At 39.0% G+C, this 15,042-nt stretch overlaps 1 protein-coding gene across 3 annotated transcripts in view; it reads left to right on the forward strand.

Annotated features, from left to right (window-relative positions):
* The window catches only part of kalrna (kalirin RhoGEF kinase a), a 167,302-nt gene that overhangs the window by 46,040 nt on the left and 106,220 nt on the right, over nucleotides 1–15,042 (forward strand). For all 3 annotated transcript variants that reach the window (XM_077537456.1, XM_077537457.1, XM_077537458.1), the window contains exons 3-13: nucleotides 1,716–1,830; nucleotides 4,863–5,055; nucleotides 5,140–5,313; nucleotides 5,639–5,722; nucleotides 5,900–6,031; nucleotides 6,387–6,509; nucleotides 8,325–8,447; nucleotides 8,541–8,732; nucleotides 8,881–9,012; nucleotides 10,255–10,353; nucleotides 10,809–10,940. In XM_077537456.1, coding sequence (XP_077393582.1) covers nucleotides 1,716–1,830; nucleotides 4,863–5,055; nucleotides 5,140–5,313; nucleotides 5,639–5,722; nucleotides 5,900–6,031; nucleotides 6,387–6,509; nucleotides 8,325–8,447; nucleotides 8,541–8,732; nucleotides 8,881–9,012; nucleotides 10,255–10,353; nucleotides 10,809–10,940 — 1,499 coding nt within the window. The remainder of the gene's footprint in view (nucleotides 1–1,715; nucleotides 1,831–4,862; nucleotides 5,056–5,139; nucleotides 5,314–5,638; nucleotides 5,723–5,899; nucleotides 6,032–6,386; nucleotides 6,510–8,324; nucleotides 8,448–8,540; nucleotides 8,733–8,880; nucleotides 9,013–10,254; nucleotides 10,354–10,808; nucleotides 10,941–15,042) is intronic.

Consider the following 15,042-nt stretch of genomic DNA (forward strand, 5'->3'; position numbering starts at 1 on the left):
AAGGGATACTTCACTTATTTAGCCCATTATAGCAATACAAATGTAATATTTTGTCTATAAATAATTTGATACTTTCATTATTTTTCACATACAATTAGTACCTTTAAAAACTCATTTTGCAACTTTCTGTCGACTGAAAATGACATCACAAGGGCTCAGGTAACCAATCACAGCTCAGCTTGTGAATGTCACATGACCAAACCTAGAAAACAGGTGAGCTGTGATTGGTTACCTGAGCCCTTGTGATGTCATTTTTAGTCGACAGCAAGTTGCAAAATATGTTTTTAAAGGTACTAATTGTACATGATAAATAATGAAAGTATCAAATTAATTATGGGCAAAATATTAATGTTTGACTGCCAAAAAATGGCTAAATAAGTAAAGTATCCCTTTAAGTCTTCAATGAACCTTACATACATGTTTATGGAATGTGGTAGGAATTCAAGTCAGAGTACCCAAAGAAAACCCAGATAAGCATGGGGAGAACGTGTAAATTCAACACAGGTATGCGTATGACTCAAACCTCAACACTATTAGTGGGAAAGTGTAAGTTTAAATTGTGATTTACATAGCTGTAAATTTATTTGTTTCATGCTTTAAAAAACAAAAAAAAAGGCAATATATTTATCGTATTGTGTGGCTTTTTAGTTTAGTTTTGTAACTAATTGATTATTATGTACATGCAATGTGCAAATAGGCAATATAGCTTTTCAATCACAGTTAAGCATTTTGACAATGTTTTTGCTGAATAATTAAGTTACTTTGCGATCTCCGTACCAAGTGGTACGGAGCCCCTAAGGTGACATGGTAGAAAAAAAAAAAAAACCTTTGTGTTCCCTCGCAAAACATTTTGCGTTCCCTCGCAATCTTTGCGAGAGAACGCAAAGTTTTTTGCGAGGGAACGCAAAGTTTTTTCTTTTCTTTCTACCATGTCACCTTAGGGGCTCCGTAAAGTGGTACCAAATTGTGGTTCCAGTTAAAACATTTGACAATGGAAGGGCAAAAATAAGGTTACCAACATTGAACAAACCGTACCTTTTGTTGGAAAGAAGGCAACAACTTTTTGGAGGGGGTGCTAACTATAGTAGACAAAGTAGACAAATGGGCTTACAGAAAAAATCATTAGCGTTCTCCCTCCCTGAAGGATTTGCCCAGGCAGGAAACGGCCAGGGAAAATCATCCAGGGCGCTTAGCACCCCGAACATATGACTTATGTGAAATTCTCGCATCTGGCAGGCGTTACACATGAGAATGTGTGCCAAAACAAGCAGATGCGAAAAGCGCCTCGCTGCACTCGCCACTCAGCTGACCCAAACGCGATTTGCACGCTGAGCTTTGTGGCTCCTTTAGGCCGGCGGACATAATGCAAAGGCCCTCTTGTAAATTGCTTTGTTTCTTCGTGCTTCATTATTATTATTCTTACGCCAAACTATTTGTCTTTTTTAGAGTTTTCCCACACTCAAAAGAACACCAAATTTAGCAGTCATGTTCATCCAGGTGAAACTTTACATTGAAAAATTGTCTCAGTAGTTGGTAGCATCCTCTTGAACTGTCAGCCCCGAATGCCATTTTAACATCGCACCATAAAATTTGGTAGGCATGTCAAGCACGGGTTTGGGCTTATTGGGTGTAATTGGTTTGTGCAAATATACCTATAATTGACACGATGAATGTTTGTGTGAATCCTGAGGATAAATATATGTGTATACACGCAGGTGGGCGGGACAAACGAGGAGGACCCATCTTGACGTTCCCTGCACGAAGTAACCACGACCGAATAAAACAGGAGGACCTGAGAAGGCTGGTCACATACCTGTCTACTGTTCCCAGGTAGACACACAGACACACACACATCAGTGAATGCATTGATGGAAAGAATTATGCCAAATGGAAGGAGGATGAAGTGGCCATTGGAGCGCTTGATGGTGGAATCAAAGCAGCAGATGGAGTCCTGCGTTTGATTTGCATCAGCATGAAAGCGCTCCAGTGTTAGCAGCAGACTCTTGTACACACACTGTGTCACTTCAAGCCTATTTAGTGCCTTGGCTAGCTAGTCTGAACAGTCCAACAATATTACAAGACAGACTGAAGACAGCTACTGAAAAACAACCCCCCAAAATTGTATGTTGTCATCAGGTCCTTGGCATGTAGCTCCAGTTTATTCAGTCATTTTTCATGTTATATGTGTACCTTAACGATATTTCATGGTCTACCTACTGGTAATGTCCCGTATATACATCATGTTTAATAAGCTACTCACCTGTATTGTACCACATGTATCATATTTAATGGTATGTCTTCCACTAACATTTCACTATATTTCTGATTTACCATGGTTTGTTGGTTAGGCGTACAGTATGTGTGTTTATACGTCAGTGATGATGTATTCTGTCATACATCAGATGCCTCTGCTGACACGGACTTCACATTCTACCTGCACACTCCTGGAAGTAAAAACTTAAACTAGATCACACTGTATAAAACATAGTTAAAAACAACAACAACAAAAACAAAACAAAACGGTAATTTTCTGGTTGCTGGGGCGCCAGAAAAATACTGTGAAATAAGAGAAAATTACTTTATTGGAACATTTTTTTAACAAGATTTTGCCTTATTTTCAGTTTTTTAAAAATGTTTAGTTTTCACATTTTAAAACGATTAAATTAATTAGAAATATGCTAAGTAATTGTATTATAAAAATTTACAGAAATGGGATGTTATTAGTTGTTTTACTGACATTATTTAATGTAAAAATGTTTAATAATTTGTGTTTGATGTAATAACAGCACGTGACAAAAAAATAATGTGATTATTCTTTCAAAACATGGCCAATAACTGTTGAAAAACTAGATATTGGGTTTTAAGTTGCAACAGTTTAGTGTTCGGGTAATTCATGTGTATAGAATGTTTCCACCTTACAAGGCTCTTAAACCACTTTGCATTTTGACTACCGGTAGTCATTCACCTTCTGATGACAGCATTACAAGTTCAGTATTTTGTATACTTAAGTATACTTCGACATGTTCACAAAGGGATTTGAACCCACAACCTCAGGGATACTAGACAAATACTGTACCACTGACCCACGCCACCACTGTTGTTTATGACTTTAAATCACATGCTATGTGTACTTGGTAGTCCTGATGCCTTAAAGCAGCATCCATAAGTCTAATTCTTTGCTTTGCATATATTCACCCTCTCAAGCTTCCGCTTTCCCTATATCTCATTATTTATTTATTTATTTATTTATTTATTTATTTATACATTTAAAATATTTTCACATTCAAAATAAATGTTAATACAATATCAATGAATGTTACCGGGCGGCACGGTGGATAACTGGTTAGCACATCCGCCTCCCAGTACTGAGGACTCGGGTTCGAGTCCAGGCTCCGGGCTTTCTGGGCGGCGTTTGCATGTTCTCCCCGTGCCTGCGTGGGTCTTCTCTGTGTACTCCGGTCTTCTCCCACATTCCAAAGACATGAACGGCAGGTTAATCGGGCGCTCGAAATTGTCCCTAGGTGTGTTTGTGTGTGTGGATGATTGTTCGTCTCTGTGTGCCCTGCAATTGGCGGGCAACCAGTTCAGGGTGTACCCCGCCTACTGTCCATAGCCAGCTGAGATAGGCTCCAGCACCCCCCACGACCCCTGTGAGGAATAAGCGGTCAAGAAAAATGGATGGATGGATGAATGTTACTATCTAGGACATTATAAAAATTGTAGTTATTTTCACTTAAAAAGAAGGCAATTCACAAAGAAATTATGGTAACATTACACATTTTTGCTGTTAATTTTTCAGTAAATATATATATTTAATATATTTATTTCATTTTTTTAGGGTTTTACTGTAAAGTTGAATTTTATTCCATTAAATAATAGACAAATATTTGTGAAATTCCTATGTATTTGTGAACGTATTTAACAATCAGTATTTGTATTTCTAATTGAGGTTTTTTTTTGTTTGTAAAAGAACAGAATGGGCTCTTTGCACAAATCCACTACTTCCTGAACTCAACACCACTCCTTCATTTCCTGTCTTTCATGAGTGGACAAGATGATTAATCCAGGTGTGCCTGATCTCAGTAACTACAACGACATTGGTCAGACACACCTGGATTAATCACTCATGAAAGACAGGAAGTAGTCAAGCTGTGCAAAGAGCCCATTGTGTGTTTTTACAGTTACAGGGATTTTATATTTTATACTTGACATGTAAAATCAGTTTATTTTTATAAATTAAACATTTTTTTTAAATAACGAAAAAAAAACTGCAAAATAAAAGTAAAATTGTTATTTTACTTTTTTTTATTTTATTTACAGTGCAGGTCAAACTATGCTGTTTTGTACTGAACTAGGCAAGACTGCTTGGAGGGAACATTGGCAAACATTAATCAAACTTCTGTGTTGTGTAGTCCACCTGAATTGAATTCATAACAGACATACACACAGTTAATTATGTTCATGTCAAAATGAAAAACATCTTCTCAACAAATGTACCTGGCGAGTAGAACACAGAAGAGCAGGACTAAAGTGGCCTGTAATTGGTGTTATTCTTTTGGAGCAACCACGCTGTGCTAATCCAGCTGCAGTTTCCATGGTGACTTGGGGAACCTTGAGTTTCCTTGAGGCAGACTACATGAATTTACATGAAGAGTGAGCGGGGTGAGGGTGACTGCAGGTGACTCCAGTTGGTAATATGTGGAACTGAAGTGCAAAATGATTTGGGATGGAAAACATGACAAAGTGGTGTCCTTTCATATGTTAGTTTATACGCCTGCCCATGTTTCAGACAAATGAGAAAAGCCTTCTTTGGTAACACCTGATGCGCTAACAAACATACTCTTGTCTTGTCTTGACTGTAGTGAGGATGTGTGCAAGAGAGGCTTCACTGTCATCATCGACATGCGGGGCTCCAAGTGGGAGCTAATCAAGCCTCTGTTGAAGACGCTGCAGGAGTTTTTCCCGGTCGAGATCTGCGTGGCGCTCATCATCAAACCGGACAACTTTTGGCAGAAGCAGAAGACCAACTTCGGCAGTGCAAAGTTCTCCTTTGAAGTGAGTAATCTCTTTAAACCTGAAACGCGACACTTGGCTCAAGAGAATCTGCTTCTGAGGGCTCTCTAAATTGCTTTCCACCAGACCAGTATGGTGTCAGTGGAAGGTCTGGCCAAGTTGGTGGATCCCTCGCAACTGACGGATGATTTTGAAGGCTCCCTGGATTACAACCACGAGGAGTGGATGGACCTGAGAGTCTCCCTGGAGGAGTTCATGTCCAATGCGGTTCATCTCTTGTCCCGATTGGAAGACTTACAGGTGGGATGATGGATTGATACTGAAATGATGAACCGATGGATTGGCTTGAATGCATTTCTGTGAATGCCTTGATGCATAGATGAAATGATGGTTGGTTGATTGGTTGGTTGGTTGGTTGGTTGGTTGGTTGGTTGGATGGTTGGATGGTTGAATGTCATTGAAAGTCAAGGTGCTTTGATTGTTCCATGGCTGGATGACCATTCATCAGATAGATACATTGCTTAATAGATGCCAATAGTTTGATTCATGACCGTGTGACTTCATGGAAGGATGATGTGATATAAGGAAGACTGAAATGTACTAAATAATTTGCCTCATGTCCAAGGAGGTATTGTCCAAGAAAGAATTTCCTTCTGATGTTGAAGGATCTCGTCGACTAATAGAAGAGCACACACAGCTGAAGAAGAAGGTGAGCACTAACAACATGCTACTGACTTGCCTTGTGAAGAAAATTATTCAAAAGGTGTTAATCTAGCTGAACTAAAACATTCCTCATCATACTTCACCTTGTTTTTTCCTGGCCCATCTATCAATATCACCATCATTTTTGACGTGCTCATCATCTTTTCCACCAACTCTGCTGAAGGTGCTGAAGGCTCCTGTGGAAGATTTGGACCGGGAAGGCCAACGCTTGCTACAGTGTATTCGATGTAGTGACGGTTACTCGGGGAGGAGCTGCATCTCCGGCTCTGCTGACTTCCAGAGCCTCGTTCCCAAGGTAACATGTTCCATCACTCCCATTTGGTAGTTTTCGATAGCTTGATAGCTAGATGGAGAAATACTGTATTTTATTCATCCCATAAGGGAAATTACATACAGGGCAGCGACATGGGGACTGCGAAATTGGCACATCAGAACTGTAACAGAAGATTTACCTGTGCCTTTTAATGACCAATTCAGAATATTTCTGAACAACACAAGCCAGGATACTTCAAAGTGACTTAGTGCGAGTGACTGCTGTTGAACTGATTTGAAACGATGACCAAAAACCCTAAAGTTGTCGTTCTTTTGCTATAGTATGGTATAAGAAACATTGTATGTTTTGTTTGTGTACGTGTTTGTGCTTATGTCAGGTGGCAAGTCTGCTGGACAAACTCCACTCCACCAGGCAACATCTCCATCAGATGTGGCATGTCCGGAAACTGAAGCTGGACCAGTGTTTCCAGTTACGGCTCTTTGAGCAGGACGCAGAGAAGGTAAAGACGGATACACTTTCTGAACACTTACGGAGAGTAATTTTGCAGTTGTGACTCTAGATTCAAGATTATGTGTACATGTTAAACATCAATGCAACACATTATAAAAGATTTATAGTTGTAGTTGACTAAAGATGGTCATTTTCTTGCCTCTCCTTCACATTTGTTTGGGAGAACTCGAAGTGTTGATGTCTCGTGTTCACTTGCACACGCACAAAACCGACAGACAGGAGTGCGGCGACAGGGGAGCGGTCCTCCAGTAAATATTTACAAAGCTTTCAGAAGAAATGCAGCACTTTGGTGCACATCAGTGTGAGGGTGCGTGAGGACCTTGGCCTCACAATGATGCACATTTTTTGGGAGGACATATCTTGAAGGTTGTGTTATTACCACGATAGCAACACATCTGTGTTGCATTTACCGATTCATTACAATGTATCTTTTATGTTGCACAAAAAACCCAAAACAAAAACAAAAACAAAACAAAACAAAAAAAACCCTAAAGTTTATTGAAGTGTGTATGACAACTTTTGGAGCGCAGTACAACTTCCTTTTTGTCTGTCGTCGACCACAGTAATTCAAATAGACATGAAATTCATGAACAACACAGGATGTTTTAAATATTTTAGTGTTCTTAACTATTACACTCACTTCAACTCAACTTTATTTTGAGAGTACTTTAACCCAATAAGGCCTAAAGCACCTGGCAACACATGCCTCTAAAACCTATGGTCACCCCCGAAAACCTGAAGTTTACCTGGAAATTCAACAATTTTAAATATAATTGACATCTCAGCTCCTGAAGCAGATAGAAACATAATTACAAAAACATTTCAGAGCTTTACACTTGTGGCGTTCACACAAACATAAGTTTATTATTATAAACCTTCAATGTAAAAAAAGAAAATAAAAATCAACGAACAAATGTCGCATCTGCGGGTATATTTACTTTCAACACTGGAGCGCACAGTTGTAATAACCTCGGGGAATCGAGTGGTAATTATTCGTTGTCCATTCTGTTACAAAGCCGTTGAAATTTTCAATGTCCTCATTGTCTACAACGCATATTTATTCATAATATGTCACTGTCGACTGATTACACTGATTCGAAGTCCTCCCGTGCTGTCGTTAATCGTAATTAACTCCCGCGAATCTGCGCAAGCTATAAAGCTTGAATAAAATTCCAGGACATGCTACGAGGTCCACGTCACCCTCTCGTGTATATTCTGATGCATTTCATTGGCTAAGAGACCAAGAATTGGTCATGACACAACAAAATGACATATCTGCTCCAAAGTCTTTGAAGAGAGAAGCGTATTCGCGTGCTCCCGGTCTTAATGGGTTAAAGGAGGTGTCCGACGTTTTTCCATCGCTGTTTATAAACACAACATTCAAAACTGACGTTCGAGGAAGCCGAAGACATCAGCCAACCAGCTAACATCACACAGCTAACTTTGTAAATATTTACTGGATGACCGCTCTTCCCATTGGGGGTGGGTTGGGATAACGCAAAAGCAAGTCGTCACTGCCATCTAATGGCCATAGTTAGTCATTACAGTACAGGATCAGTTTAAAACTGAGACCACAGCTGGCCAAGACTTTACTCTGTAAATTCCCATTAAAAGCGTAGTTTTTGGCAATTCCCGTCGGTGGCGCTATAAGGTCGGGTTGTACGGTTCGGGAATTCCCGAACCTGGCAGACAAAGAGTTAATGTTATGCGTGATTTGCCAAATGTGTGAAACCGTTCTGCCCTCATGGAGAAGTGAGATGATGATGAACTAGCTGTTAGCGATAATCAATCCTTCTGTTTGCAGATGTTTGACTGGATCAGCCACAACAAGGAGTTGTTCCTTCAGAGTCATACCGAGATCGGGCGAGCGTACCAACATGCCGCCGAGCTGCAGACGCAACACAACCACTTTGCCATGAACTCCATGGTAAACAACATACAGACACACTCCTTCAACTCACACAATGATTCTGTATAGTATACAATAGATGCCATATTGTTGCCTTTTTCTCCCTTCTAGAATGCTTACGTCAATATCAACAGGATCATGTCGGTAGCGAGTCGTCTAGCGGAGGCAGGACACTACGCCTCCACGCAGATTAAACAGATATCAAGTCAGCTGGACCTGGACTGGAAAAGCTTTGCTGCTGCTCTTGATGAACGCTCGACCATCCTTGCCATGTCCTCTGTTTTCCACCAAAAAGCGGAACAGGTGAGCGGAAGAAAAAGTCCTAGACTTTGTTCAATAGAAATTTTGACGAGAATGAAATGCCATTAGCAGGTGAGAACGATCAAAATAAAATAGATCTAATAAGGAGTTACCTAATACCACGTTTGATACAATTTCTTTGTCTGTTTAGTTCTTGTCGGAGGTGGAGGCGTGGTGCAAGGTTTGCAGTGAGGGGGGACTCCCAACTGAGATGCAAGAGCTGGAGCTGGCCGTCCACCGCCACCAGAGCCTCTACGAGCAGGTCACACAGGCCTACACTGAGGTAAAAAAGCACCAGAACCTCAAGAAAACGACAACCAGAAAAGCCCATGACCGCAGCAACAATTTCTGTGGTGCGCTAAAGCATTTAAATGTCCTTTCAGATTTTAAGAAACACATTTTAGTTTATAGCCATCTGAATTCAATTTAAGTCAATCGGGCTATTGCTCCACCAAAGAACAACAATCCTTACAAAATGAGAACTTAATATTTTTAACTTGTAAAAGCATCATCTCCTGATTTAACCTCATTTACCTTCCTGTCACAACTTTATTTCCTTATCATGATGCCGTGAAAATGTTCTGACCAAAAGAGAGCTGTAAAGAAAGCTGTAATTCTTCAACAAATTTTGTCAGATATCCTTCAAACTAAGTAGTGTTTTTCTTTTCTTTTCTTTTTTTTTTTTGGGTGGGGGTCAAAATTAGTGCGTTAATTTTGAGTTAATTTAAAGTACCTTTAACGCCACTAATATTTTTTTAGATTAATGAACGCCCCTTACTTGGAAAGCCTGTTTGGGGGAATTCCAGTCGCAACACACGTAAAAATTTAGCAGCAATACATTAAATTAATAAAAATGCATATTTTTGTGGAGACTGGGGTCAAAGTTATGTTTTAAAATAATAAAAAAAATGCAGAATTTCACAAGTTTCTTCACATTAAAGATTAGCTTTTAATATGAAATGAAAATTGCACTGAGCTGTCACCATTTTACAAATGCAATTATGCTATGTTATCAAATCTATATCACACGTTTTTTGACAATACAGTACATCTTCTTAATTTTAACTCAGTGTTATGAATTATTATGAAATTGCTGTATCAATGACAAAAAGATACAGCCATATTTCTATCATTTATCACTGGACTCTGTGTGGAGCTCGACTTTGTCGCTTGGTGTGCGTCTGGCTTATTTGTCAGAACACTGAAATGTTCTTTCACTAGATGGTAGTAGGTCCAATTCACGTCTTGCGATTCATACAACACTATAATAGCTTTGTGTTCAACTAAACAAGCCTAGATTTCATGCTGAATACATACATTTGGGAATAGATTGAGACAAAATCATCATTATATAAATATTAATGCTTTTTGTGACATTTTTGTTTAGTTGTGTTCCATGAGATATTTCTATTGTAATTTGTTTGCCTTTGTGTATTAAAGGTTGGGCAATGCTGGCTTAGAACAACTTCTGTCGGTTCGTCTCTCACCGCATCCTCACTTTTCATTCATTCTTACTTGTGTCCAGGTGAGTCAGGATGGAAAAGCTCTCCTGGACGTCCTGCAAAGACCTCTCAGTCCCGGCAACTCAGAGTCTCTGACGGCCACTGCCAATTACTCCAAAGCGGTTGGTAACTTTTCAAAACAAAATTTCAGGAAATTTAACATTTATCTTTGGAAGTTTTCTCATATTTCTCAGTATTTTTGAAAACTTTCATATTTGGCGTGAGTGAAAATAACAAATAATTGGACATTTTTGGCTCTTGTATACAGTCATTCATATATATCATATACAGTATAAACTTACCAAATATATTGTCATAGGCAGACATGCACATTTCTGTTGTATTCGTTATTCCTGTACATTAGCATGAATTTTGATAAATGCATGATTCATTGAGAAATGTAAAAAACAACATCTGCAGAAGAAACCTTAAAAAAAGAAAATCTATTCCAATCCATCCCTTATCCGAAGTGCTTCTAATTTATGAAAAATAAATATTAGCCAAATGCCCTAATTACATTTTCTTGATATATGTATTTATTTGCAGAAAGGAATGAGTGCTATATTTTTTTGTGCAGGTTCATTGTATACTGGATGTAGTCCATGAAGTGCTCCACCATCAGCGCCGTCTGGAGAACATTTGGCAGCATCGGAAGGTCCGACTGCATCAGAGACTGCAGCTGTGTGTGTTTCAGCAGGACGTCCAACAGGTACACGGCAGGCAACACACACACACACACATACTTCCGCACTTAGTAAGTGCAAACAATACAAAACAAAGAGGGGAGAATATTTCTTGAAGCCGCAGTGGAGCGTGTCATCCTGTGGCGACATGTGTTTCCCATCAGTTCTCTTCATCCGTCAGTTTCCCAAATCCCGGAAAACTTCTCCAATCCGAGTGGATCTTTGCTCCGCTGGCACCGCCGCTGACGCTTCGGCAGACAAATGAAGCATGGAAACATGTCTGAAAATCAGGAGATGATATTTTAAAACCACCATAAAAAAAGCCACTATCAAAGGATGCCCAAATATATGGACTAAAGCACAGAGACAAATTCTTTAACAAATTGGATTAATCAATCACAGGTTTCCATTCACTTACCCCATGAACACAATTTTTTCCTCCCTCGGCAAGATCCAAACGTTTGAGACGGAGAAATCTGCTAACAGGCTGTGACGTGAATGCCAAAGCAACAGGTGGTGATATAGCAAAAGCTATAGCTTTGTTGTATACAACAACTACAAATCTATAACCAACCAGAAACTTGAATCCATTTCTGGATAAGGCAATATCACAAACAATGCTGAATCGAGGAAAAGACTTGAAAACTGACCACACAATTAAAAACAAAAAATCCATAACAATAATAAAATAGCATAGTGAACAGGGATGTAACGATAACAGCAATATCGTGATACAGTATCACAATAAAAATTACCACAATATCGTCATTTCGTGATAATAAAAACAACACATCTGTTAAAAAGAAGAGGTTATAATCCATCTCTGGTGGTTAGTTGACTTGTGAAGTTAAATTTTAATTAGGAATGTTTTGGCCACTGTGTCGGTTAGCACTCTTATATTGCAGTCATACCAGCAAATATTTCAACGTCTCCGTCAATTCAGCCGAACTTTGAGCCGAGCATTGCATTGTGAACTACGCAGGCGCGTATGACAATGACATGGCCAAGCCTATTTCTCCATCACCCAATCACTATTATTATGCACAAAAACACAGTTTTGTTCTTTTTTTTTCAACAATACACTATCATGAGCTTTTTTTTTTTTTTTTTTTTTTAAATGTATATCTCCAACCTATGGAGCCCCTAAAGTGACATGGGAGAAAAAAATATTTAATATGTTTTAGTACGGAGCCCCTATATTGAGATGGGGGAATAAAAAAAAAAATTAAATATGTTTCTTGTCCGGACGAGAAAGTTTCTTGTCCGGACAAGAGTTTCATGTCCAGACGAGAAAGAGGAAGTTTCTCGTCCGGTCTTGTCCGGACAAGAAACTTTTCTTGCCCGGACGAGAAAGTTTCTCGTCTGGATGAGATACTTTCTTTCAAGAAAGAGGAAGTTTCTCGTCCGGACGAGAAACATATTTAATTTTTTTTTCTCCCATGTTACTTTAGGGGCTCCGTACCAACCCCTCCAAAATATCATAAAAATTATCGTATCGTGAGGTTCATATTGTGATGATTGGATATTGTTACATCCCTAATAGTAAAAAACATCATTCCTTAATAAAAAACAAAAAAACAAACAAAAAAAAACCCAAAAAAAAACAAAAACATTATAACATAATCATACAACAAAAACAGGGGTTTCTTACCAGGGGATGAATACAAATCAGTTTTCATTGATCCATTAAATCATTTTTAGATAAATAAAACATAGAAAATTAGAAATATAGTTTGTTTTCAAAATAATATGCATTTTAGCAAGACATTGTGAACAATGATCTGGTTCCAACTTTGTGGGAACAGTTTGAGCAAAGCCAATCCAACTGAACTAAAAATGAGTTAGTTTCGAGTAGAGTTCTTCAGAGAAATGTTTGCGGTCCATTTGACATTCAACATTCAAAGTCTCCTCGTCGTTGTTGCAACGACATCAAGTCAAAATAGGAAAAAGATTCCACAGACAGTCTAAAATGTTGTGGAAAGACTAAGATACTACAACTGCAAACAACTCCATATTTTCTTTACTTGACACTTTATTGTCGGTGGAATTTGTGTATCATCTCCATTTTTCGGCGACATTCCTACATCCATCCAAAGTAACAATTTGGCACAATTTTGAGTGGAGTCCCCCAAGAAAAAGTTCTTAGTACTTTTATGGAACTTGATAGGAAACCAGAAATGTTTTTCCTTTTCATGTATTGGCATTCTTTCATAGCTCTTTGTTGACATTTCTGTCAAAAAAGCTACTTGAGGATGCACAAACCTTGGCCGGAATAATACATGTAAACAAAGTTTTCAAAATGCTTTAACTTCTTTTAGTACACTGTCAGGTTCATCAATACTGACATTTGTATAATAAGTTTACACAGACACAAAAAGGAGAGCAAGACACCATAATACCTTTTAACACGCTAGCGAGGAGAGCAGAGGAGAACTGTGACACACAATTCAAACCTATGCTTCTAAAACAGTCCCTCTGCCCCCTCTCTTTTTATTTGGATTGCCTGGCACACAAAATGAAAATAGGGAGGGGAAGCGAAAGAGATACTGATTATCTTCTCCATCCAGGTTCTTCTTTGACGTTCGATCATGACTTTGCAGAAACTCAATAAACATCACGTTTCATGCAAGGCCACTCTCGATTCCGGGCGGTATGTTATTTCGGTCTCCCAGGCGAAAGGTCTTCGAGAGCCGTTCTGCCAGCCTGGCAAAACCCTTTCCCCCAGCTGCAAACACTTCCCCTTTTCACAGCAAACAGTTGATATGCAAAATGATCTTTTTATGGCAACACAGCAAATATGATCTTGATAGCTATGATTATGAAAACTTAGCAAATGTATGATAAAACAATGTTAATTAAATCAACCTTTCAAGTTCTACAAACCACACGTTAGTTAATTCTTCTTTATTCAACAATTATCCTATCATACACAATGCTTAAATTCTAAAACAAAATCAAACATCACGTGTGAAAGAAGAAGGTGAGAATTCCTATGTGCAAATGGTATAAAAGCTGCTTATGGAGTCCCGGAGTGGAGGACACGAGCGAAACACCGTACAAGAAGAGATCCCATCGGCGGAGGCCGTAAATTCAGCGGTAGAACTCAGTTTGGCCAAAAACAGCCGTCACGTATCGGCGGCCACGAGGCCCCTGAGACACCCGCGGTGCCTGGCGCAGAGGTGCGCACGTGGAAAGTGCAGCTCGCTTCCAACGGCAAATAAATCACGGCCAAGCAGCAGATGATGTTTCCCCCTGAGAGAAGACGCACAAGTTCAGGTGGAGCTGCAGCTTATGAGGTGTGCAGTTTGATTTGGCACGTACGACCTTCAACCGACCTTGTGCTCCACCAAACAAATCATTTTAAAAAGAGCTGATGACACATTCATGTGCGTTTAATACTCATTGCTCGTATTCATCTTCCAATGCTTGTTATGGATTGGGTTGCTTGCCAAGTGTGACGCACGGGTGAACTTTAACCTTTCTTTTCAAAATTGCACTCGTAGTTTTCCCCATTTTAGGAATTCTTTTTTTTTTTTTGTTACGAGCTGTCACATTTTGTTGCTTTGTGATGCGAGCCAAAATTTGAGTTATGGGCAAGCTCGACATACGCTGCCAGTATCGATTGAAGTGAAAATGGGACAATCAGTCAAACACACAAATACAAATGGAATCACTCACAAGCTTAGATGCTTTTGTTTATATTTTATAGTTCAGTGGTATAAAATGTGGTGGTAACTAAAACTAAAGTAACTAAAACAACATTTTCGCTATCAAATAAAAATAAAAATTAGAGCTTAAAATTAAAATTAAACTAAAAATTGACTGAAACTTCATTTTACCTTTATAAAACTAACTAATACTCACTATAATTACAGTATAGCAACAACTTTATATGAGTCTAGTCTATGAGGCAGCTATATGGAAGATTTAAAATTTCAAATCTCTACTGCCACCTGTGGCCGAAAACAAACTGCACGCTCGTACACGCTGCGCGCACTCGTACGTGCACGACCTCAATACTGAAGACTGGGCTCTTCATATCCAATTAAACTATGTTTTCAGAGGTAAGAAGTTTTATAATGTTATACAAAGCTGGCCACTTCACGGAATGAGACTCTCGATCCCCAC

Source organism: Festucalex cinctus, chromosome 11 (assembly GCF_051991245.1).
Source record: "Festucalex cinctus isolate MCC-2025b chromosome 11, RoL_Fcin_1.0, whole genome shotgun sequence".
Classification (NCBI taxonomy): Eukaryota; Metazoa; Chordata; class Actinopteri; order Syngnathiformes; family Syngnathidae; genus Festucalex; species Festucalex cinctus.